Source organism: Hippocampus bargibanti, linkage group LG10 (assembly GCF_051943395.1).
Source record: "Hippocampus bargibanti isolate YZ-2025 linkage group LG10, ASM5194339v1, whole genome shotgun sequence".
NCBI lineage: Eukaryota > Metazoa > Chordata > Actinopteri > Syngnathiformes > Syngnathidae > Hippocampus > Hippocampus bargibanti.
Genome location: NC_142743.1, coordinates 8372423 through 8400168, shown reverse-complemented (window position 1 = coordinate 8400168; position 27746 = coordinate 8372423). Strand labels below are relative to the sequence as shown.

At 37.8% G+C, this 27746-nt stretch overlaps 1 protein-coding gene across 1 annotated transcript; it reads right to left on the bottom strand.

The window, feature by feature from the left end:
- Positions 1–1260: 1260 nt before the first annotated feature.
- Positions 1261–26299, bottom strand: LOC148892280 (mucolipin-1-like). Its single transcript, XM_089006402.1, has 14 exons — positions 26133–26299; positions 19016–19293; positions 17688–17855; positions 15534–15690; positions 14019–14100; positions 13723–13819; positions 12294–12393; positions 10423–10529; positions 7985–8134; positions 7809–7910; positions 7378–7500; positions 5826–6032; positions 5549–5679; positions 1261–3148 (listed from the first exon to the last, which is right to left on the bottom strand). The coding sequence occupies exons 1-14, from the start codon at positions 26161–26163 to the stop codon at positions 3112–3114; spliced, it is 1770 nt and encodes a 589-aa protein (XP_088862528.1). The 5' UTR covers positions 26164–26299; the 3' UTR covers positions 1261–3111.
- Between the last annotated feature and the right edge of the window lie 1447 nt (positions 26300–27746).

Below are 27746 nucleotides of genomic sequence, written 5' to 3'. Positions count from 1 at the left end.
GTCATATGACTTCATTTCGTCTCATAAACCAAAAGAAAAAAATATGTATACACTACTGGGCAATGACTCCAAAAAAAGTAACATTGTTGTATTTATTGGTTGCAGAAGACGAGTGGACTGTTCTGTCCACTCGGGTGTCAATTTCTGAAGAAATTTCCCCAGTGTGTCCTGGCTATAAAATTCTCAGACAATTCAGAGAAACCGATGACTTAAAATACTGAAAATATCTACTTCCTCAAACAACAGTATATTTAGCGTGGTTAGGAGGTCTCTACCCATATGCTCTTCCACCGTTGTTTTCAAATTATCATTGCATAGTGATATAACACCGCAACGCCGATGCTATTTGTTATCCTGTCTATTGGGTTTTGCATTGTTCGTTAGCATTCAGCTAAACTGATTTGAATAAGGCAAAGCTACGTGGGTCTATTGAGAACACAATGTGTAAATCTTAACCCACCTATAAACAAACAGCCCACTCCTGATATTGAGCCACAGTGACTCACTTTAAACAAGCCGTATGTTCCACTCAAACTGCAAAGCAAATGAAGCCATGCTGAGTTCAAAGCACCATCAACAAACATCCATCGACCTTCCATTGTGCATCACAGACAATGAAAGCTATGCCCCATTCCTTCGATAAATCACATGACTTGAATTACGGTAGCGGGAAAGCATCTTTGGAGCTTTACATAATGCATGATGATTTTGAGTGGCGGGAAGACAAAAAAAATCGCCTAATTATTAATGAAGGGTGATGACGTCATCATCTTGACGACATTGAAATCCTGCGATGGAGTAAAGCGTGGCTTGTTTTTTCTTGCTCTTGATACCAAATAGTAATAATATATTTTATGAATAATATATTTAAAAACTCTCAAGGACACTTTACAGTCACGGAATGAGAACCATTTTTTTACTGCGATTGAGCAGCGGCAACCATTCCCGCCAGCATTCACTAAACCCGGAAGTAACACACACACACACGCACGCACGCAAGCATTCAATATTAATATTAAAATAAAGTAAAACTACATTTAAACGTCCTACATAATATCTATTGTCACTCATTCGAACAACACCCTGAAACCATTACACAACACCGCAGCGTCGCACGTCGATTGTGACCACTTCATTTGCAACCTAATTCAACATTTGACTGGTTAAAAAAAGTCTCAAGGGCAGGATTAAAAAAAATGACTCAGTGACGCCCTCTTTTGAACAAGTTTGAAACACTGTCAAACATGATAACAACGTCAATGGTGAGCCAGGACACTTTTAATCAGCAACATGTCAAGATGTCATGTTTCTACTCGTTTACATTTTTCCAAGTAGTGATCAAGTGTAAAATATGGGTACTGTATGAAAACAAAAAGATGACACAGTGGGTAAAGGCACAAGTCCCTCATATTTTCTACAGTATGATATATTATATGCACACATAATATATAACATATAATATAAACTACTTTAAGTCTAAATTTCACTTGTTTCTTAACATTTGACTGAAGCAAGTAATTTTCCGAATGTAAATCCTCTTTCGACGATTGTGCGTTTCATGAAATACAGAAAATAATCGAAAAACAGCCGTAATGAGGACAAGAGAAGACTTAAGGGTGGGAGGTGGTGGCCAAGACAGGGGGCGGGGGGTGGAACAGGAGGACCACATAGTATACAGCAAATTGCTATACATATGTTGACCTTTTTGGTTACTTCACGTTTGCCTTCCAAACCGTCCTAAATTATTTCCTGCTGGAATTATTCCTTTTATTTATTTTATTATTTCCTGCGGGAATTTAATGTCAAAATAAAAAGCAATTTCTTTGTTTGGTGCAGTCTATTGTAGGTGCAACCTGAGTTTCTTAACAAGCAAGTAAAAAAATAGGTTAAAAAAAAACTACAAAAAATATATATCTACACGCAATTTGTGGCTTTAAAAATGTCATAGTTTTGATGCATGTCAAATTTATTTCAGGAGTTCAATTCTAGTTAAGTTAAAAACTCAAATGATACAAACTGATGACGCAAGAACATTTTACACCAAAAATAAAATGTCTTCATTAGTGCGACTGTATTTTGTAAACTGTAACCATCAAGGTTATAGAAAAAAACAGTATGTTTTACTTATGTGTAGTGAAGCCACTGTATAATAAGATTCTTGAAATTGAACCACTGAAATAAATGACATTTTCCACCACATCCTCATTCATTTGGATGCACAGTTTGACCCCCCAAAAAATCAGTGATCTTGGTTCTTTTGAGCTAAAATAGTTAATTTTCACTTCAATTTCCACAATTTTCACTTTTCACATATACAGTAAAGTCTCGTTATATCGATATCGGTTATATCGATAGTACTGCTTATTACGATACTATTTCTATGAACGCAAGGAGAAAATTTACATCCCGCAAGATCGGATATATCGATAGTCCAGTTATATCGATATTTTTTCCGACTCCCGAGAATATCGATATAACGAGACTTTACTGTAATTGGCTGTCACACACCCCCCAAAACGTGTGATTTGAAAGGCTATAAAAAAACACAAACATACTGCTACTCTACAGTTTTACAGTGTACTGTCAGCTGTTGTACTCCCCATTGCACTCTTGTTTATGTCACTGTGTGAAGTATTTCGCTGATTAAATATGTCAAATGGCGAGTTATGGCCCAGCGAGGTAATCCTTCTTACTTAATATAAATTTGGAAACGGTCCAAGTGATGAATCTGGTTCCTCAAAACATAAGAACACTTGACAGGCACAGCACGTTGAGGCTATGTCCTCTGAGGCCACAGTCAAATTGAATCCGCCTCAAAAAGTTTCGTGCGTAGTGGTTAGCCTGAAATCTGATAATAAACTAGCAGATTGAAACATCTTTTATGGCGCATGTAAATGAAATAAAAAATAAAAAAATCTAAAAAACACTGTGCCAGCCTGACACAAGGCCCATAAAATAAATACGTGCACTTTCACCAAACGGAAGGCACCTTGTTGCTGATGAATTCATGACCTTAATTCCTCATTGGAAATCCTGGTCCAATCTATTAACTCCTCTCCTCCTTCAGTCAAGTGGCAGGAAAAAAAAGGCTTGCTGAACCGAATTTTTTCCTCAGTTCACCAGCAGGACGTCCTCATATGTGGTCATCCTGAAGGAAATACAAGAATGTGGTTTGTATGCGCACACAGCTGTTTTATGTGACCTTAGTGCACACAAGTTCCCCTTTCTGTATCACCATCATTCATTTGGTGAAAAGACCCAACTATTGTTGCATTCGGGCCAAAGCAATGAAAGTATGGTTTTGGCACCACATAGTGGAGGCTTGAAGTAATTGTTTAATTTCGTTCGCTCGCGGTTTTTTTTGACGAATTTAAATAACCCTGAACTAATGGAAACACAGTTGATCAATGTTTTTTAATTATTCCCTGATGCAACTGCTGACAGTTCTTGCATTTTATTTGGCAGTTGGAATTTTCCTGAACTACCAAAAACGTTCATTGTGTGACGTCTGTTCACTGAGTGGGTAAATGATAAATTAAGCTAGATATTAAGCTAGCTAATGGTAGGGATGTGACAAAAATTTTCAATAATAATTAATCACACATTTTCTAATACTATATTAAAGTGTATTTAAATAGCTTTCAAAAGATGTATAGAATCTTGTTCTATGACAAATAATGAGCAAATACGGTAATGGAATTTTTAATTTTCGAAATATGAGGGGATTTTCTGCCTGTAATTACACAGTTAAAGCAATGAAAATCTGTGACCGAGTTCGTTATTACAGTTTAAACTATCATAACTTTCTTAATTTTTGGCAGATCTTAACGAGTAAGGTACCATTGGAAAGCCTTTGAAATTCTAAACAAGAACAGAAAACACAAGAAAAGATTCAAAATATAACTTAGCAAATATCAACGATCGAATGCAGGCTGTTTATTCGTCAGAAATCTAAAATGGCTGTCACTGAATCCTAGGAAAGAAAATTGCGAGCTCTAGAAATATATATGCCAATGCTTCTTTTTGCTTGAAACTTGGCAGTTATGGAGAAAAATATATAATCTACCACTTCTATGAGTTATAAAAATAGAACGTACTCACCTTTATAAACTGTAGTGTTAGCAAAAAGAGCGTAAATTTCAATAAAATGCTTCCCCGTTTGTCGTTGTCGTATTTGGAAATTTCAAGAACCAGCATGGAGCGAAAAGTGTAATATGTAATCATAAACTGCATAGCTTAGAAAATCCCATAAAAACACGATTACTGCACAAAAATACAATGATATACAACTGCGAGTACAGAGTGCGCTCGGTTCACTGGACAGAAACAATCGCGGTGGAATATAGGTCACTGTAGCCTTAAGGTGCATACAAGTTAAGTCTCACAATTTGGTCGGGAGACTCCCGATTTTGACCACGATACTCACAGAACTCACTTTACAAAGCAACTATTGACACAATACAGACAGTTCATTTGTAAGGTGAAAAAAATACATTTGTATACTAATTGAATGCATGAACAAACAATGAAAGATTTTGTGTTTTATTTACTTCTAATTTACACTGTTGTAACACTCACGTTATTTTAACATGCACCACAGAGTCACAAGTGCAAAAATATCCTGATTTATGATTTCTAAAATTCAACATGCATGAAGGTGGTTTGGCTGTCTTGCTTACGTTGGGCCACTAAGTCCACTAGCTTATGTAACATTGGGTTCACGATCGTTTACATGCCAGATGTGTGAGGTTGATGATTTATGATTGCTTTTACACCGTATTTTAAAAGTCATATTCAGAGAACTTATGCCACAATTTTGTGGTATTTACAATACAGTTACCTTTTGTCCGCAACCCCATGCGGGGAATTATTTCATGCTCTATTTTAACTATTATTTATTTAACTCATTCACTGGCAATCACAATTTTATTCGGGAATTGAAAATATGACGCCATTCCCGATTTTTTTCGGGTTTTATTTTTCATGCCTGGGTGCCCATACAGCGCTGGGCATGGCCTCTGGCAATGTTTTTTCTCTTCCACAAGGGGCAGCATTTGCCTGTTGTCCATGTTAACGCTTTGTTCCAGCTTCAGCTGTTGTTAAAGTGCTATATCAACCAATATATATGTATTGCATTGTATTTTGGACACCCGCCCTCACTTGTAGCTCATATAACTCCAGACTCATATAATTTCTGAATTAACTCATTTTTTCCTGTTGAAAGAAGAGAGTCGAAGGTTTCTTACGCTGTATTGAATGTTTATGTAGTCCTAAAACTTAATATTATTCTAGTTCTGGAATTCGAGTGACAATGACAAAAACCTTTGGCACTGGAGTGGACACATTTTTGCATATGTCTGGTAGTGAATGAGTTGAATTGTCATTGTCATTATGTATTGAACAACCCCAACAGAGATGCCATAATAAATCGATAAATAGATAAATGAACGAACGAACAAGCAAACAAATAAATAAACGAATAAATAAATAAATAAATAAATAAATAAATAAATAAATAAATAAATAAATAAATACAATGTTTCGTTACCTGTCACAGCAGCAGAAAAAGGAACATGGCGACGTCTCCACGCCCCTGAACTTGCCGGAGTTTGGCGTATCGGTGCACTCAGCAATGAAGGCGTGCAGGTCTGTGATGTGAATGGGCTCATGGGTATGATGCTGTTCGACAACATACAAAAAGATTGACATTTACATTTGGTTCTTTTTTTTCCCACTGAATTCTCAGTTATCGTTGCTCAACCGGAACTCATCTGAAAGTCATTAAAACGCAATAGAGGCGAGAAACAACTTTTTTGCCAGCATACCTTGATGGCCTCGTAAGCTCCGGTGATGAGCGCGATGAAGAGCGACAGCACCATGTAGATAAAGAGCGAGATGAAGGTGTACAGGTACACTTGGCTGAAGAGCCACACAAGCGTGCTGCTTTCTTGCATTCCTGAGAAGGTCACGAACATGTCGTCGCCATTGATGAGGGAAAAGAGGCATTCTGAGACCATGGACAGGGAGCGGAACTGGGGAACCACAACGATACAGTCCAATAAAGCACTTGGAAGTCAATCTTTTCTCAGCAGAGCTTGGCAAACATTTTACATCAAGTACCATACTTTAAAAAAGGGAGTTCTCCAATTGGCACCAACATGACTCTAAAACAGATGTCTAGTAGTCACAAGTGCTCTGAGTCGACGCTGGTTCACCCGGACCATTCGGCGACTCAGTATGTCACTTGATTTTATTGCTACAGTAGACTAGCGCAGGCTAAAATGCGAGTCAATGTGGGGGCCATGTTGGCTTCCCACTCAAGTTAGCATGCAGCTTAACAGGTGCATGTTCTCTCTACCCATTGATCATTATTGTTATTTCTTTGAATCAGGCGTGAATAGTCTTTTTGAATTTTATTTTTGCAGTCCATTTATTTTCCCACTTATTTATGTCATTGATTCATAAAGGAGGTGAAAAACAGGAATTTGCTGGTGTCAATGTACTTCAATGTAGTCGGTTAAATTGACGTTCAAATGTACTGAAAGGACAACCGACGCCTCCAGACAAGTTGTGTCCATAATTTGTGAAATCACTTCAAATGACTTCTACTGAGCGTATTTTACAAGGATTCCACAGCATATAGCTGTATTTTACGTTTTAAGGGTCGCGCTGAATATTCAGGAAGTCTTGTTTTCGAGTTGATGACGCTGCCTGACGTGACGTCACGTCTGGAACGCCCCTGACTGAGAAAGCGACACACAATGCATTTTGGGTACTTTGTTTGGTCTGAAAACTTCGTGTTGATGGCGAAATTAGAAGGACAACACATAAATAACACGATGGTGAATCGTTGTGTGTTGCACTAAGACCAAGATTTGATACTAGTTGACACAAATTAACAGCAGACAAATCAGCCCATTTCCAATGGAGCTTGGGCGCCATCTTGTGCATTTTTGGGCGCAACATTGCTGTCATTGACGCCTCAAAATACGGAAGGACTTCTTTAATCGATTGCAAACATGTATGCTTTCCTCTTCAGAACTATTTGAATCATATTCATAACTGGATGAGTAACAAGAAAGCATCTTCTTCGAATCTCAAGCCATTATTTTGATTTCGAGCAAGGCAAGACGTCCTGGTGTGACGTCACGAACAAGGGGGCGGGACCTTCTGAAACTCGCCATCCCGAGGTCATTTTGAAGTAGGTTTGGGACACTGTAAGTCATTTTGATTGGTGTTTTGCATTTGACTAAAAATAGTAGCCTGCGTGTTTTGGGTATTTTAGATGCTAGAAAACGTTTTTCTGATGTCAGTGAGGAAACAAAAAAATGGTGTCGGTTGTCCTTTAAAAGTAACGTTGACTTATCGATGCGGTACCTTGACATGATACGGTCCCAGAACAATCCAGCCGCAGAAGCAGTAGCCCAAATATATGACGGCCACACAGCAGCAGAAGCGGATCACGTTGGGGAAGGCAGCTCGAAGAGTTACGATCAGGATCTAAAGGATCATGGAGAGGAATACCGTATTTTCCTAACTCATTCACGGCCATTCACAAATGTATTCAGGAATTGAAAATACGACGTAGAGCGCCATTCCCGAATTTGTTTGGGTTTAGTTTTTCTTGTTTGGGCATCGATAAAGTGCTGGCAATGGTCTCTGGCAATGTTTTTGTTTAGCAACTACTTTCTTTTTTTTCCCCCACATTTATTTATTGTGAGTGGACACATTTTTTCACGTCTGACAGTGAATGAGTTAACTTGGTGCAAATCAGACAACAATGTTGAATTACTGCACGTGCAGCTTACGTTGTACTTCTGGAAGAAGGTGAGGTAGCGGATGACTCCCACCCACACCAGCAGGGTAGAGGTCCCCAAGAGGATGCCGCATAAATCATAGGAAGACATATTCTGTTGAGCGATAGGAGAAAAAAATAAACTGTCATGACGTCAAACAAAAAAAATAAATCAACATTTTTATTTACCTTGGACTCAATGCCAATCTTGATGATCGTTCCGGTGATGGTGAGGATGTCGCTGACGATGAGAAGGATGTACCAGCCATTGATGAACTCCAGACGGTCACCCCAGCAGACTTTGCGATTCAGGTTCTCCTTAAAGAACCGCACAAACTCCTGACAAGCATACAAAGAAATAGTTTGACAAGCGTCATTTTCTTTTGGGAGAGATTTTCAAAGTTGCTTTTTTAAGGCAGTGCTGACCTGTTGGAGCATGATGCCTCGCAGTATGGAGCGCCCACACAGCAGCAACGATAGCGTACACACAAAAGCCACAGCAACATCGAACGCCACACGGGTGTAATTCTCAGCTGTGGATTCAAATACAACATTTGAGACAACAACATGTCACGTGTCATGCCCGTACGGCCCTCCTTGTTTAACCCATTCACTGCCAGACGTGCAAAAATGTGTCCACTCCAGTGCCAAGGTTTTTGTCATTGTCACTTGAATTCCAGGACACACAGAATATTGAGTTTTAGGACTACATAAACATTCAATGCGGCGTAAGAAACCTTAGACTCTCTTCTTTCATCAGAAAAAAAGCGTTTATTCCTAAATTATATGGATCTGGAGTTATATGAGCTTGAAATGAATTCATTTCATGGTCCTCTCCTGTGTCTTCTGGTGTGCTCCAAGGGTCTATTCTGGGGCCCCTTCTCTTTATTACGTACCTTCTTCCCCTTGGTGATATCTTCCGCAATTTTGGCATTCACTTTCACTGCTTCGCGGATGACACCCAACTCTACCTCTCCAGTAAACCCGACGCCTCTATTCCACCTGCATCCCTTACACTTTGCCTCTCAGAAATTAAATCCTGGTTTTCTCATAACTTTATCGAACTAAACAGCGAAAAAACGGAGCTTCTCCTTGTCGGTATTAAATCCACCCTTCACAAAGCAAACAGTTTCTCTTTCATCATTAACAGTTCTACCGTGTCCCCCGCCCTTCAGGTCAAGAGCCTGGGTGTCATCCTCGATAGCACACTATCTTTTCACTCCCATATAAATAACATAACTCGGTCTGCATATTTTCACCTCCGTAATATCAATCGTCTCCGTCCCTCTCTCACCCCTCACACCACTATCCTGATGCACAGTCTCGTTACCTCCCGTATCGATTATTGTAACTCAATTCTTTTCAGGGCCAATCAAAAATTTCTCCATCAACTCCAACTAGTCCAAAATTCCTCAGCCCGGATCATCACTATCCGGGCTCCTTTCAGCACATCACTCCTGTCCTCCAGCAGCACCACCGGCTCCCTGTCAAACTTCGTATTGATTTCAAGATACTTCTGTTTACATTTAAAACCATCCATAACCTTGCCCCCCTATCTGTCTGACCTATTTCAAATCTCCCTCAGATCCTCATCCTCCCTCCACCTCAGTATACCCTTTGCCTGTCTCACCACGATGGGGTGCAGAGCTTTCAGCCGCTCTGCTCCCAAACTCTGGAACTCACTTCCACCCAACATCCGTAATATTGACTCCCTTCCTACTTTCAAATCTCACCTCAAAACCCACCTGTTTAAACTTGCTTTCATGGTCTAATTTAATCTGCTATTTTATTATTTATTGTTTTATTAATGGTTTTATTGTTTTATGTATTGTTTTTATTGTAAAGTGTCCTTGGGTGTTCAGAAAGGCACTTGTAAATTAAATGTATTATTATTATTATTATTATTATTATTATTATTATTATTATTATTATTATTAAATGAGGGTGGCTGTCCAAAATACAATGCCATACATACATATTGGTTGGTATAGCGCTTTAACAATAGCTGAAATTGGAACACAGCGCTAACATGGACAAAAGGCAAATGCTGCCCCTTGTGGAAGGGAAACAACTATTGCCAGAGGTGATGCCCAGCGCTTTATGGGCACCCAAGCATGAAAAACAAAACCCGGAAAAATTGGGGAATGGCGCTCTACGTCATATCTTCAATTCCCGAATAAATTGGGGAATGGCAGTGAATGAGGTAAGAAAAGACAAGTTAAAATCTGAATAAGTTCAAGTTTAATGTGGCCTGTGCGATTATTATTATTTATTTATTTTGGTACGTGCATATTGATCATGCTCACCATGGCCAGACACGCTGGGGTCTTTGCACTCCTTGATGGAAGCTTGGTTTTCCAGTCGTATCTTTACTTTGCCGCTATGAGCCCTGTTGTCCAGTACGATCTACTTTGACTCGTTCCTGTGATGGTGAGGATGTCGCTGACGATGAGAAGGATGTACCAGCCATTGATGAACTCCAGACGGTCACCCCAGCAGACTTTGCGATTCAGGTTCTCCTTAAAGAACCGCACAAACTCCTGACAAGCATACAAAGAAATAGTTTGACAAGCGTCATTTTCTTTTGGGAGAGATTTTCAAAGTTGCTTTTTTAAGGCAGTGCTGACCTGTTGGAGCATGATGCCTCGCAGTATGGAGCGCCCACACAGCAGCAACGATAGCGTACACACAAAAGCCACAGCAACATCGAACGCCACACGGGTGTAATTCTCAGCTGTGGATTCAAATACAACATTTGAGACAACAACATGTCACGTGTCATGCCCGTACGGCCCTCCTTGTTTAACCCATTCACTGCCAGACGTGCAAAAATGTGTCCACTCCAGTGCCAAGGTTTTTGTCATTGTCACTTGAATTCCAGGACACACAGAATATTGAGTTTTAGGACTACATAAACATTCAATGCGGCGTAAGAAACCTTAGACTCTCTTCTTTCATCAGAAAAAAAGCGTTTATTCCTAAATTATATGGATCTGGAGTTATATGAGCTTGAAATGAATTCATTTCATGGTCCTCTCCTGTGTCTTCTGGTGTGCTCCAAGGGTCTATTCTGGGGCCCCTTCTCTTTATTACGTACCTTCTTCCCCTTGGTGATATCTTCCGCAATTTTGGCATTCACTTTCACTGCTTCGCGGATGACACCCAACTCTACCTCTCCAGTAAACCCGACGCCTCTATTCCACCTGCATCCCTTACACTTTGCCTCTCAGAAATTAAATCCTGGTTTTCTCATAACTTTATCGAACTAAACAGCGAAAAAACGGAGCTTCTCCTTGTCGGTATTAAATCCACCCTTCACAAAGCAAACAGTTTCTCTTTCATCATTAACAGTTCTACCGTGTCCCCCGCCCTTCAGGTCAAGAGCCTGGGTGTCATCCTCGATAGCACACTATCTTTTCACTCCCATATAAATAACATAACTCGGTCTGCATATTTTCACCTCCGTAATATCAATCGTCTCCGTCCCTCTCTCACCCCTCACACCACTATCCTGATGCACAGTCTCGTTACCTCCCGTATCGATTATTGTAACTCAATTCTTTTCAGGGCCAATCAAAAATTTCTCCATCAACTCCAACTAGTCCAAAATTCCTCAGCCCGGATCATCACTATCCGGGCTCCTTTCAGCACATCACTCCTGTCCTCCAGCAGCACCACCGGCTCCCTGTCAAACTTCGTATTGATTTCAAGATACTTCTGTTTACATTTAAAACCATCCATAACCTTGCCCCCCTATCTGTCTGACCTATTTCAAATCTCCCTCAGATCCTCATCCTCCCTCCACCTCAGTATACCCTTTGCCTGTCTCACCACGATGGGGTGCAGAGCTTTCAGCCGCTCTGCTCCCAAACTCTGGAACTCACTTCCACCCAACATCCGTAATATTGACTCCCTTCCTACTTTCAAATCTCACCTCAAAACCCACCTGTTTAAACTTGCTTTCATGGTCTAATTTAATCTGCTATTTTATTATTTATTGTTTTATTAATGGTTTTATTGTTTTATGTATTGTTTTTATTGTAAAGTGTCCTTGGGTGTTCAGAAAGGCACTTGTAAATTAAATGTATTATTATTATTATTATTATTATTATTATTATTATTATTATTAAATGAGGGTGGCTGTCCAAAATACAATGCCATACATACATATTGGTTGGTATAGCGCTTTAACAATAGCTGAAATTGGAACACAGCGCTAACATGGACAAAAGGCAAATGCTGCCCCTTGTGGAAGGGAAACAACTATTGCCAGAGGTGATGCCCAGCGCTTTATGGGCACCCAAGCATGAAAAACAAAACCCGAAAAAATTGGGGAATGGCGCTCTACGTCATATCTTCAATTCCCGAATAAATTGGGGAATGGCAGTGAATGAGGTAAGAAAAGACAAGTTAAAATCTGAATAAGTTCAAGTTTAATGTGGCCTGTGCGATTATTATTATTTATTTATTTTGGTACGTGCATATTGATCATGCTCACCATGGCCAGACACGCTGGGGTCTTTGCACTCCTTGATGGAAGCTTGGTTTTCCAGTCGTATCTTTACTTTGCCGCTATGAGCCCTGTTGTCCAGTACGATCTACTTTGACACACAGAAACAGACAAATCAGTTTCTGAACGAGGTTGGAAACCGATAAGACATAAAACGAATGCTATTTTCGATGCAACTTTTTTTTATTTTTTATTTGATTATAATTGGTGTTGATTGTAATTGGTGGTTGGCTAAAATGAGGAACGTGTGAGTATCAGAATCAGAAAACCTTTATTTGTCCCACAATGGGGAAATTTGCAGTCCACAGCAGCAATTTGAAAGGCGATGGGGATGGGGGGAGGATAGAAAACAAGATATTCTAAGCATAGCGGAATAAAAATGTACTATGTACGCTTGTGTCACAAAATACACCCTAGAATAATTTGTGTGATTAAACATTTATATTTTTCAGAATTTTGTATCTGTAAGAATAAGGAAAGAAACAAACAAATAAACACATAATAAATAAATTAATAAAGCCTATTTGAAGGAAGCTGAAGTACTTCTTCATGAGTCCCCACGTCAAATTTCACTTCAAGCTTCATAAACCTTACAAAGTCATCCTGCAACTGCTAAAGATCATCAAAACAGATAATTAAATAAAAATATATATTATTTGATAAACAAATAAATAAAAACAAGAATCAACAAATAACATTTTATTAATTAGTTAAATAATTATTCTATTGATTAATTAATTACCAGGAAAATAAACAAATAAATAAATTGATTAAAAAATGCATGAAAAAAAGAATAAACAATTAACGAGTAAGTAATGAGTTATGTAATTAATCTAACAATTAATTAATTACCTGGAAAATAAAAAAACATAAAAAATACATTAATTGATAAACAAATACATAAAAATAATAACAAATAAAATTAAGTAATTAATTAAATATTGGTTGATTAATAAATAAAATAACAAGTACATAAATAAATAAATTGATAAACAAATACATGAAAATAAGAATAAACAAATAACAATTAAATAATTAGTTGATTAATTAATTACCCAGTAAATAAACAGACAAATAAATAAATAAATAGATAAGATGTTTATTCAGTAATTAGTTATGTAATTAGTCAATGAATTAATTAAATGAGTACTCAGTAAATAAACAAAGAGATAAGTAAATAAATATATTATTTGATATTACATGAAAATAACAATAAAAACATAATTAAATAATGAGTTAAATGAAGTAATTATTTATAGAATTAATCAATTGATTAATTAATTGTTCAGTAAATAATCAGAGAAGTGAATAAACAAATAAAGACATAAACAAATAAACAAAAGATGTGCTCTATTTTCCTCATTAAGCCGGTCAAACTTTGAAACGTCCCTACTGAACGAGTGAGTCGTTTGCTGACCTTTATCTTAAAAGTGTAGCAGTCGGGGATCTCATTGTTGATGATGGTCTGCACATTGATGGCCTTCAGCTGAAACTCGATGGTGACGTTTATAAACCTTGCAAATGGAGCATACGGGGACACGACTTGAGTAAACCAACAATGAGAGGACCAGAAACAGGCACGCCCACGTCATCCATGGGCGTGCATGCGTCGCACTGATAACAAACGCATCGAACGCCACCCCGATATAATCTTTGCTGTGACGGGAAAAAGCGACACAAGAGTTGAAAGCCATGTGAAAAATGAAGCCTTACTTGTGGAACTTGAGTGTAAAGTTCTTGTAGGAGCCGGTGAGCGGCGCGGGAGGCACAGACAGAGGGTTCACTCCTATGCAGTCTGGACAAGGAAAAGCGCATACCTGTGAACCTGCCGTATTTTGTACGATTTTTGCACATTTTTAGATGTGTACGGCATACAAGAAAGCTTGCACCAGAAACGCAAACATCGTTAAACATAATTTTGAGATATTTTCAATTACCTTTTCGTCATTAAATATTAGCAGTAATGTCAATTATAACAAATATCGCGACTCGTAAAAAGCGATGTCGAATACCGAGAAAACAAGTCCGTGCGAAACAGAAGAAACAAAAGCTCGCAGAAGAAAAGTTCCGGTCAAGTGGCTTTGTATTTTGAAATCAGTTAAACATTTCCTTTTTTTTTTCGCCGTAATATCATTAATTTTTTGAATAAACATTATTCATCGTACGAACACAAATGTCATTTTTTGCTGTGGACAATTTGTCCACAGTTTGACAATTATGAAAGCAGTTAATCATAAATAATACATTTAATTTATTGAGTCACTGAATAATTAGCAGTTAGCATTTAGAAGCTAATCTGTGTTTTTTTTGTGTGTTAAGTAAATAAAGTATGCCGCATTAAATTTCCGGATTTGCAAGGGAATTATTTTTTCTTTTTGAAATTAAAACCTTTTTATCTTTCAATAAATAAACACAATCATCCAAATGACAATTTTAACTATTGTGATAAAAAAACGGGGAGGTTACAGCAACAGTATCGATATTTAGTGAGCATTTATGGGGGCGCTCAAATGAAGACATCACATGACTGAGGTCAACCCATCCCTGACCTGAACACCATTTTTATTTGCTCTGTTGCAATTACTTCCTCCTAAACTAACAGGAAGCCCATTAATACATCGACTCATGTGAGGAAGAAATAAAATATTTTAACAGCGAGACAAAGAGAGAGAGAAAGAGAGACTACATAGGACTACATAAACATTCAAAGAAGCCTAAGAAACCTTACACTCCTTTCTTTCATCAGAAAAAAAGTTAATTCCTAAGTTATATGGGTCTGGAGTTATCTGAGGTTGAAATGGGGGCGGCTGTACAAAATGCATTACAATACGTACATATTGATTTGTATGGCACTTTAACAACAACTGAAGTTGTAACAAAGCGCTAACATGGATAAAAGGCAAATGCTACACCCTCGTCAAAAGGCAAAAAACACCGCCAGAGGTCTGACCAACGCTTTATCGGCACCTTAAGCAAGAAAAACCAAAACCTGTACAAATTGGGAAATGGCGCTCTACAATACACTTTTCAATTCCCAAATACATTTGGGAATGACAGCGAATGAGTTCATCAAATTAATGTCTGAACAAAAATGGAAAATGACCATGAAAAGAAAGAAAATAATGTCCCTATCAGAGTTTAATACATGGACAAATTAAACGTGACAATGAAGCTTCTAATAAACACTTCAGGGCACAAATAATAAAATAAAAATGCTTTGTACGACACCTGTGATGATGTGCGGGTCAATGCTGAAGGTGTCGTTGGCCGGGTCGATGCGACCCGTCTTGTAGTACTGCTGGCAGAGAGACAGCGCGCTGCCGTTCACGCCGACGCCGTAGACATACGCGTAGCGGCCGACTGTGGTCTCTGGCAGCGCCAGATACTGCAACGGCGAGTTGTTGAATTATGCAAACAAAAAAAATATTATTCACGTGCTGAGACCGGTTGTTCGATAATTAACTTTTTCACTGCCGTTCACAAATGTATTCGGGAATTGAAAATATGACGTAGAGCGCCGTTGCCCAATTAGTTTTTTTTTCATGCTTCGGTGCCGCGAAAGCGCTGGCCAGACATCTGGCAATGTTTTTTCCCCTCCCACAAGGGGGCGGGGCATTTCCCTTTTGTTGTCCACGTTAGCACTTTGTTCCAGCTTCAGCTCTTGTTAAAGCGCAATATAAACCAACATGTATGTATTGCATTGTATTTTGGACAACCGCCCTCATTTCATGCTCATATAACTCCCATATCCCTTAAAGGACAACCGACGTCTCCGGACAAGTTGTGTCCATAATTTGTAAAATGGCTTCAAATGACTTCTACTGAGCGTATTTTACAAAGATTCCACCGCATATAGCTATAGTTTACGTTTTAAGACTCGCGCTGAATATTCAGGCAGTCTTGTTTTTGAGTTGGTGACGAGTCCGCATGTAACATCACTGAAAGAACGCCCCTGACCGAAAAAAAGACACATTGTAACAGTCCTTCCATCACGTCAATGTATTTTGCTGTACTTGTTTGGTCTGAAAACCTCGTGTTGCAACAAAAAGCCGCCAGAAGAGGGCGACCAATCTCTATGGAAGGAATTTATCAGCCTGTGGAAACAGGCTGATTAATTCCTCAGAGGAGCTTGGACGCCATTTTGTGCCTCTATTTGGGTGATACATTTCCCCCCAATGTTGCCTCAAAATGGCACGGAATAAATTCTTTAATCGATTGCAAACATGTATGCTTTCCTCTTCAGAACTATTTGAATCATATTCATAACTGGATGTGTAACAAGAAAGCATATTCTCTGAATCTGAAGCCATTGTTTTGATTTTTCAGCAATGCAAGACGTCTTGGCGTGACGTCACGAACTGGGGGCGGGACTTTCTGAAAATGTCCAATTTGCAGCTCATTTTTTTTGCAGATTTTGGACACTTTTAGTCATTTTTATTGGTGTTTTGCATTTCAATAAAAATATCACAGTGCGTGTTTTGGGTATTTTAGATGCTATAAAACGTTTTTCTGATGTCAGTTAGGAAACAAAAAAAAATGATGTCGGTTGTCCTTTAAGAATTAACTCTTTTTCTGATGAAAGAAGAGAGTCTAAGGTTTCTTGCTCTGCATTGAATGTTTATGTAGTCCTAAAACTCCATATTCTTTGGAGTTCAGAAATCTAAATGTGACCCAAAAACTTACCTATAAATTTAATAATGGTTGACTGATAGTCACCGAAAATATTTTTTTGCCCCCTATGTCTAATAAATAAATATCAATTTTAGAACTACTATATTTTCCGGTGTATAAGGCGCATCGGAGTATAAGGCACACCCCCAATGAATGGTGTATTTTCAAACCTTTTCCATATATAAGGCACACCTTCAGTGAACGAAAAAGGTTTTCCAAATATAATATAAATATATAAAAGTTTTCCAAATACAGTAGTCTCGTTATATCGATATCGGTTATATTGATAGTACTGCTTATTACGATACTATTTCTATGGACTCAAGGAGAAAATTACATGCCCGCAGGATCGGATATATCGATAATCTGGTTATATCGATATTTTTTCCGACTCCCGAGAATATCGATATAACGAGACTTTACTGTATAAAACACACCCACATTATAAGGCCCTATGGTAGAGGCTGGGGTTACTCATGACTTCTTCTACAGGGGGGATAAATGGAGTCAGTCGGTGGCTGTTGACAGTCATTGCAAGACCTGTTGTGGCTCAATATGACTTCGCATATAAGGCACACCTGCGTATAAGGCGCAGGGTCATCTTTTGAAGAAAATCAAGGCTTTTGGGTGCACCTTATGTACAGGAAAATACGGTAAATTTCTGATGTCGGGTTCCCACGCATGCTCAGCACATGGAGCAATTAGACATACCTGATCCACAGCGTAGAAGATGTGCTCGTAGACATCCTGTTGTGTGTACACGGCAAACGAACTATCTGATGATTCGTCAAAGTCTTTGAGGAAGAGGAACTTGAAGGTCACAGTGTTCTCCTCCTTGAAGGTCACAACCACTTGGTTGCTGAGGCCAAACAGCACCAACTGGAGAATGAAGGTCAAAGTCAATGGAGAAGAGAAGGATATGGAGGTGTAAGTATTTATGAAAGGACAACTGGCGCCTCCGGACAAGTTGTGCCCTTAATTTGTAAAATCACTTCAAATGACTACTGAGCGTATTTTACAAAGATTCCACCGCATATAGCTATAGTTTACGTTTTAAGACTTGCGCTGAATATTCAGGAAGTCTTGTTTTCAAGTTGATGATGATGCCTGACATGACGTCATGTCTGGTACACCCCTGACCGAGAAAGCGACACACAATGCATTTTGGGTACTTTGTTTGGTCTGAAAACTTCGTGTTGACGGCGAAATTAGAAGGAAAACACATAAATAATGCGATGGTGAATTGTTGTGTGTTGGACCATGACTACTATTTGATACTAGTTGACACAAATTAACAGCAGACAAATCATCCCATTTCCAACGGAGCTTGGGCGCCTTCTTGTGCATTTTCTGGGACGCTACATTGCTGTCATTGATGGCTCGAATTGATATGGGAGGACTCCTTTAATTGATGGCAAACATTTATGCTTTCCTCTTCAGAACTATTTGAATCATATTCATCACTGGATGAGTAAAAAGAAAGCATCTTCTCCGAATCTGAAGCCATTGTTTTGATTCTACAGCAAGGCAAGACGTCCGTGACATCAAGAACAAGGGGGCGGGACCTTCTGAGACTCGCCATTTCCGAGGTCATTTTGAAGCAGTTTTGGGACCCTCTAAGTCATTTTTATTGGTGTTTTGCATGTGACTAAAAATATCCGCCTACGTGTTTTGAGTATTTTAGATGCTATAAAATGTTTTTCTGATATCAGTTCAAAAAATCTAATAAATAATATAATAAAATATAATGGTGCCGGTTGACCTTTAAGTCATCAAGCAATTAATCAACAAATGGGGATTTATTTGTTGATTTTAATCATCTAATTATCCATTCGTTATACTAAGTACTTATTAATGTATTTATTTATTTTACTACTACTACAACTACAACTACAAGTACAACAACTACTACGACTACTACTACTACTACTACTACTACTAATAATAATAGTAATAATAATAATAATAATAATAATAATAATAATAATACTAATACATTTTATTTCTAAGCGCCTTTCATAACACTTTATTTTTAGTACCTGGGCTGTGACGATGATGATCTTGAGCAGTTGCAAGATGAGCTTGTAAGGTTTACGACCCTTGGCGTAAAATTTGTCGCAGGGACTCATGAAGAAGTACTTGAGCTTCCTTCGAATGGCCTCCTCGCCCTGGTCGACGCTCACCCAGTGGGCCGTCATGGCGCTGGGGAACTGGTGGTTGCTGTGGTTGTTGCAGCGGTTGCTGTCCGGAGGCTCGTGTTCCCCACTGTCTTCCGTGGAGTCATAGGAGCTCACTGAGCCGGCGGGATGGCTCTCATCTTCAGTGACAGTCACAACCACAATCACAAAATAGATTCAGATGAAAATTGGTTGGTCAGATCGCATGCAAAATAGTCACAATTGAAAAAAACTGTTAGAAATATGAAATTACAAAGTGATCATTCCTTCAGTGGTGGGTCTGTCCAACAAACGCGGTTTTATCTTTTATTTAAAAGATAAAATAACAGTGTTTTTCCAAACTGTGAGGAGAAAAAAAGCTGGTACTCATACATAAATAAGTCTGTGTAAGCTCTCAGTCGTACAGGAGTGGTCCATCGATGAAAAGGTTTCTTCAGCCGTCATCTGTACTTCTTTGAAGGTGTATGTGTGTGTGTGTACCACATAAATAACCAAATAACAACACATATAACCAAATACCCACACAAATAACCAAATACTCACACAAATAACCAAATAAGCACACAAATAACCAAGTAACAACACAAATAACCCAATAACCACACAAATAAGCAAATAACCACACAAATAAGCAAATAACCACACAGATAACTAAATAACAATCCAATAACCACACAAATAACCACAAAATAACCATACAGATAAATAAACACACAAATAAATAAAAAAACACATGAATAAATAAATACACAAATACACACACACACACACACACACACACACACACACACACACACACACACACACACACACACATATAAGAGGTTGACAAATTACTGTATATTGTCTAGTTCATACACTGATGACACTCATGCAAAATATAGTGTTGATATGGATGCTTCTTCGGGTCTACTGTATTGGAGACAACTCCTTGACTTCAAGGACAACCGACATCACTTTTTTCTTTCCTAACTGACATAAGAAAAAAACATTTTATAGCATCTAAAATACCCAAAACACGCAGTATGATATTTTTAGTCAAATGCAAAACACCAATAAAAATGACTTAAAGTGTGCTGAAACTGCAAAAAATTGAAACTGGAAGTGGCCAGTTTCAGAAGGTGCCGCCCCCTTGTTCGTGGTGTCACGCCAAAACATCTTGCCTTGCTCAAGAATCAAAACAATGGCTTCAGATTCGGAGAAAATGCTTTCTTGTTACTCACTCATCTAGTTATAAATATGATTCAAATAGTTCTGAAGAGGAAAGCATACATGTTTGCAATCGATTAAAGAATTTATTCCGTGTCATTTTGAGGTATCTCGGGGTGGGAAATGTCGCACCAAAAAGAGGCAGAAGATGGCGAGAAAGCTCCGTGGAAACGGGCTGATTTATTTCCTTAGAATTTTTGTCAGCGAATATCAAATAGATGCTCGGTGCAACACACAACGATTCACCATCGCGTTATTTATATGTTTTCCTTCTGATTTCGCCATCAACACGGATCAATACGAAGTTTTCAGACCAAACAAAGTACCACAAAATGCATTGACGTGATGAAAGGACTGCTGCAATGTTTCCTTTCTCGGTCAGGGGCATTCCTTCAGTGACGTGACATGAGGACTCGTCACCAATTCAAAAACAAGACTTCCGGAATATTCAGCGCGAGTCTTAAAACGTAAAATATAGCTATATGCGGTGGAATCATTTTAAAATACGCTCAGTAGAAGTCATTTGAAGCGATTTTACAAATTATGGACACAACTTGTCCGGGGGCGTCGGTTGTCCTTTAAGTTCCACCAAACTAACAAGGCTACAAAAAGAACATCCATGTGTCAATCATTATCCAACGTGTGAAAGAAGAATTCTGCAAAACAACCATCACATTAATTCAACCAGCTGAGGAAGGATTACAAATCCATGCAATCTCTTTTTTCGCGTTTGATATAAAGCGGCTAAAATGAACATAAATCAAGTCCCAGCTCGTATTTTGCTGAGGTTCATGGCTGCAACCTTTTTTCAAGTAAACAGACTTGCCTGCTTAGTCATGGAAAGAATTTCACTTGTAGGTCAAGCTAGCAGTGACTGTACACTGAAAAAAACAAACATCATTCTGCAGTAGTTCCACAAAAGACAGATTTAGATACAATATTATATATATTATAGTTATATCGATATTTTTTCCGACTCCCGAGAATATCGATAAAACTAGACTTTACTGTATATATATATATATATATATAATATATATGTATACATACAGTGAGACCTCAACTTACAAACACCTCAAATTACAAACGTCAAATTTATGAAAATTAAACCTTATAATAAGCACTATTTTCATAATACACACCCACCACGGCTGGCGGAGTGATCTTCGGCGGAAGCACACGACCGAACAGCACCAGAGGTTAAGTTACCAACAGTCCTTATGGAAGGTGACTCTCCTTCCATAAGCCATCAACAACCATCAAAAAGGGACCTATCATAGCTGTGTCCGGCGCCACCATGTCTGGACATTAGGGATATATAAATGGGGCCGATACGACCAGGCAGACTTTAGTTCGCTGACGAAGCCTCTTGGATAGGAGGCGAAACGTCCGAAACCTTCACTTTTGTACAGATGACGGCTGAAGAAACCTTCTCATCGATGGACCACTCCTGTACGACTGAGAGCTTACACAGACGAACCATCAAAAAGGTAAATAAAACTTTATTTTACAGCACAGTTTATTTCTTTAATTACAGTCGTCATGTAATGCGCCTCTCTTTCCAAACAGCAATTCCCTTTGACCGTCGACCTCCAACACCATTCCATCAAGCCATAAATGACCATCACAAATGTAAATAAAGTGACTTTATGATACAATGCAGTGTATTTTTTTCATTACAATACAATTGCACATTTATTATACATAGAATAAGGTATGTTGTGTGTAGTTTTAAGGCTTATTTAGTTGAAAAATATATTTTATGGAAACCCGGGAACGGATTATTCCCATTTTAATGGTTTCCTATGGGAATTTTCTTTTTTTTCGCCTTACACACTCTGTCTGGGAACCAATTGAATTCGTAAGTTGAGGTCTCACTATATATATATATATATATATATATATATATATATATATATATATATATATATATATATATATATATATATATATATATATATATATATATATATATATATATATATATATATATAGTAAAGTTTCGTTATATCGATATCGTATATATTGATAATACTGCTTATTACGACACTATTTTCATTTCCCGTGCACATTTCTAGTCTTTTTACGTATAATTAGTTCCGTTTAGTACAATTCATGGTTTTTACGATAATCCGGTTACTACGGTGCTCTTTTTCATCTGCCGCCGGCCATTTTGCTATGTTTATATCGATACACGCCATCGGTCGCGCCATCGGCCTCGCCATTGGTCGACTTGGTGAGTTGAGGTCTCACTGTGTATATATATATATATATATATATATATATATATATATATATATATATATATATATATATATATATATATATATATATATATATATATATATATATATATATATATATATATATATATATATATATACAGTAAAGTCTCGTTATATCGATATTCAAGGGAGTTCGAAAAAATATCGATATAACCGGGACTATCGATATATCCGACCCTGTTTGCATGTAATTTTATCCGTGCGTGCATAGAAATAGTATCGATATAACCGGGACTATCGATATATCCGATATCGATATAACGAGACTTTACTGTATATATATATATATATATATATATATATATATATATATATATATATATATATATATATATATATATATATATGAGAAGGTTTCTTCAGCCGTCATCTGTACAAAAGTGAAGGTTTCGGACGTTTCGCCTCCTATCCAAGAGGTTTCGTCAGCGACAATGAAGAATGGTGACGGCTGAAGAAACCTTCTCATCGATGGACCACTCCTGTACGACTGAGAGCTTACACAGACATATATATATATATATATATATATATATATATATATATATATATATATATATATATATATATATATATATATATATCAGCACAATGGTCAGAATGTGGTCAGAGCGTGATGACATTTTGTTTGAATTGCTGCACACAATGAAGGCCGGTCATGTTTGATCCATGTCACATGGTTAACATCATAAGATCAACAGATGGTACGGCACCGTAAAAAAAAAAGTCTCATCCAACTAATCCGCAAGTGCAGAATACACAAAACGTCAAAGATTTCTGACATCTGAGTTTCCATCAAGACAGCTGATTCAACTTCCTGGATTGGAAATGAGAAGTGTGTCATCACCAGGAAGTACAAATGGCTTTCCTGCCATACTTTGGACAAAAAGGGACAGAAAGTAAGAGGACAAAAGAAATAAAACATGGATGAGGTACCACAGCACTGTCCTCGTTTTCAATATAGGAGGAGGAGAGAAGTGATTTGATGGAGTTTACATCCCCATCTAGAAATCGCAGATTAACTCATTCACTGCCAGAGGATGTGCAAAAATGTGTCCACTCCAGTGCCAGGGTTTTTGTCATTGTCACTTGAATTCAAGGACTCACATAATATTAAGTTTTATGATGACATAAACATTAAATGCACTATAAGAAACCATATATTTTCTTCTTTCATCAGAAGAAAAGAGTTAATTCCTAAATTATATGGGTCTGGAGTTATATGATCTTGAAATGGGGGCAGGTGTACAAAATACAATGCAATACATATATTATATTTATTGATTATATAATTATGATATTGATTTATATAACGCTTGAACAACAGCTGAAGCGGGAACAAAGCGCTAACACTGAAAAAAGGGAAATGGTGCCCCATTGGGGAAAACAAAAACATTGCCAGAGGGCATGGCCAGCGCTTTATCAACACCCAAGCATGGAAAAACAAAACCTGAACAAATTCGGGAATGGCACTCTATGTTATATTTTCAATTCCTGAATAAATTTGTGAATGGCAGTGAATGAGTTCATTATACTTGTTAACATAATCTCCTGATTCGTTCCTTCCTACCTCTGGGAGTTATAAAATAATCAAACGGGCTTTATCTCTGTCACCGTTTCGTTCCGGTGGCCTACAAAACACGACACGTTGCAAAAAAAAAGGGGGGGGGGGGAGACAAGAGAGTAAAAGGCGTTTCATAAGAGCCAGCGGATTGACGGTATTTTAAGAAAGCTGCTATGTGGAGTTAGTGACAGCCATTGCGTGCCAACGGAGCAGACAAGAATCCAAACACTTAAGATTTCAAGCAGACAAAAACAAATAACCAAACAAAAAAAAAAGAACAAGGCAGAGTCGATGCGTATCTGCCATCAGGGGAACGTGCCGATCGTCGCGCTCGACCAAGATTGGACAAAACAAAATGTGTAATCCGCAGAAATATCTGACTCTTTGGGTTCATGACCGTCTGCGGAGCGAGGTCGGGAATGGTGACCGAGTGGCCCGCCTGTCAATCAAATGGTCGAACGAGTGGCTATCAGTGCCAATCATCTCGTCTGGTAGTAAGGTCGCCAGAGGCCAAAACATAGTGTGCAATTAATCCTGAAATGAAGGGAGTTGCTTGTTAAAAAGATATAAGCAGCCCCTACATAAACAAATAAATAAATACAGAAATAAATTAAAACAAACAAACAAACAAATAAAGAAGTAAATAAAATGTCACATTTCAAATTATTTTCCAAGCTAAGAAAATGAGAAAATAACATTTTTGTTCGCTGACGAAGCTTTTCGGATGAGGAGCCAAATGTCTGACACCTTCAAAGAAGTACAGATGACGGCTGAAGAAACGTTTTCATGCCTTTTTTATAAATATATTTGTGCTCTCACTTAATAATAATAATAATAATAATAATAATAATAATAATAATAATAATAATAATAATAATAATAAATTTACTTCATGAGCGCCATTCACTGATTGCAGGTGTTGTTTTATTGGAACTTAAATACTATATTTCAAAAAACCCTCCGAAAATCAGCCATGTTAATTAATACATCATTATCCATCCATTCCTATTTGCTTAATTATTGCACATTACAATAATTGTTGTAATTATTCGGTATTAGATGTTATTACGATTACTCAACATTAGCAGTCAATGATAACTAGTACTAACATAACTAGTAATTGTGATACATACAATTTCCTCCGATGACAGACTATTTGAGAGGGAGGGAAAAAACACATCCAAATTTAGAATTTTTCCTTAAAATTAAATAAAAATGTTCTCTTTTTAAATTGTAGACGAGTGGGTATCTGTCTACAGCGAGTTCCCAATACCGATACATCTACATGATCTGTTTCAAGTACAAATATGTTGAAACTAGGTTGAATATTGATACAGTACTTGTAATCGGTACTCGCCCATCCCTAGATTTCTGAACGTAATTATTAAAAACATTGTACTATCAACCTATGTTATGTTCTTCTATTGAAGAACAAACGTATTTCATCATTTGGTCATCAAAATGGTCAAACACTATTTGAATTGAATATAAACAAAATGGGGAGGAAATAACGTTTAAGAGTATGGATAAACATTCGGGGTGAGGAATTTCATTAATTGAAGGCAGAAATATGACTTGGTTTGTTTTACAATGATATGTATCACGTAATTTTGAAGAAAAAAATCACTATCGACGTTAGCGTTTGGCGAGGAAATCAAAAATAAATCCAGGGTATCAACCCGGATTACGATGTGGTGGAATTACGGAATGGTCTTGACTCTTGACGATGCCGAATGTTTTTGTCTATAATACTCCATTTATGCAGAAGACGAATTGGGAAGAAAACTAAATGCGAGAGCACTTGCAAAACGTCACAACGTATGACACAAAAACAGACTAAAAGTGTACAGTAAACAGATATGACATTCGCACGAAAACAACGCAAAAAAATCACGAGAAACCACGAGAGTCGGTTTTACGTTACCTAGGTTGTCATGTGGATCCCTCGCTGACATGTTTATGTTTGAAAATATATACACATACGTATATATTTATTTAGTTCCAGTGGTTTCCAACAAAGAGTTGTTTACTCTTCGCACTGTAATTGTTTCAAGTTTGGGGCAAAAAAAATGAAAAAGGGACGTCTGGTACTGACTCGTTTCCGGAATCGAGTCACGTGATGACACACCACGTGACTAAGAGGAAGTCACCGCCCCAAAAGAAAGTGTAATAATTTTCCCACTAGAGGGTACTACATTAAACGAAAACTTTGACATACTTATCAACAATAACATTCACTACAACATACAGGTCGTACTGTATATAAAATAGCGTGCGTACAAATATTTAGCGGACAACTTTAGTTTATTAAAATACAAGCACAGTTATGCAGTAGACAATGCACAAGAAAAGCACAGATAAAACATTCCAATGTTCTCAAAATCTTTGTTTTTAACACACAAAAAAATGAATTAAACGAATAAATGGAAAAATGAATAAAAAATAAATTAACCAGTAATAAATAAATAAAATACTTATTATGATCATAAGGCAGATACAGACGACTGAAAAAAAAACACAGGAAAACTAATTATTATAATAAAGTTTCAAATGTCTGTATTCACAGTTCTTTAACCTTTAACTTTCTTAACAAATAAAATATTGAACATGAACTGTCCTAAATATGGCTTCACTTGCCTACTTCTTGCTGCTAGAGACCTGGCAGCACTCTTCTCACAAAGCCGAGGGATGAGGCGGTGGAGACTCTGAGTAATACTCATCAGTAAGTCTGGACCTGTACTTGGACTTCTTGAAGTTCAAGGTGGAGAAGAGCTTCTCACATAAGTATGTGCTCCCAAAAAGACACATGGTCCGCTTGAACATCTGGGAAAGTTCAGGGAAGCTGGGGGTTAACTCCCGCAAAAATTGCCCAAGCTTGTCTGCTTCTCCATTCACATCCCTGAACTTGGCTTTGAGTGCAGAGTTGCACTGTAGGTCACAGAGCTCCATTTGGAACACAGGAGGGGCATCTTGCACATCAAAAGAGAATGGGTCCGCAAAAATTTAAAATGTGGCTTTGTGCGTCTTGAAGTCTGCAAATCTGTGATCAAATTCCCTCTGTAGCTCCAAAATGGCTTCAACAGACTTCTCACCACTGAATGGTGTGCCTGCATCCAGGAGTGCCTTTCATGCTGGGAAATGGAAAAGGTTTGGGCCTTCCATAACACAAGTTTTGTGCAGAATGCTTTCACGTTGTCATAGGCAGCACTGACAAGTTGCCCCTGGCCTTGTAGCTTCTTGTTCAGTACATTAAGCTCATGTGTGATATCAACAAGAAAAGCTAAATCAATGAGGCATTTGGGATCACTTAGCACAGGAACAACCACCCCGTCTTTCTCCATGAATTCTTTTATTTCTTCTCTCAACTCAAAAAAATTGACTTCTCAAAACACCACGAGCATAATATGTTAAGAATGATGGACTTTCACTTGATGATATTGTGACCAATTTATGTGGGGGCAGTTGCCTCTCTAGTCCAGGATGTCTCTTTCTGTTGGCTGAATCAATATTTGTACCGTGTGCTAGTCCACAGGGGCAT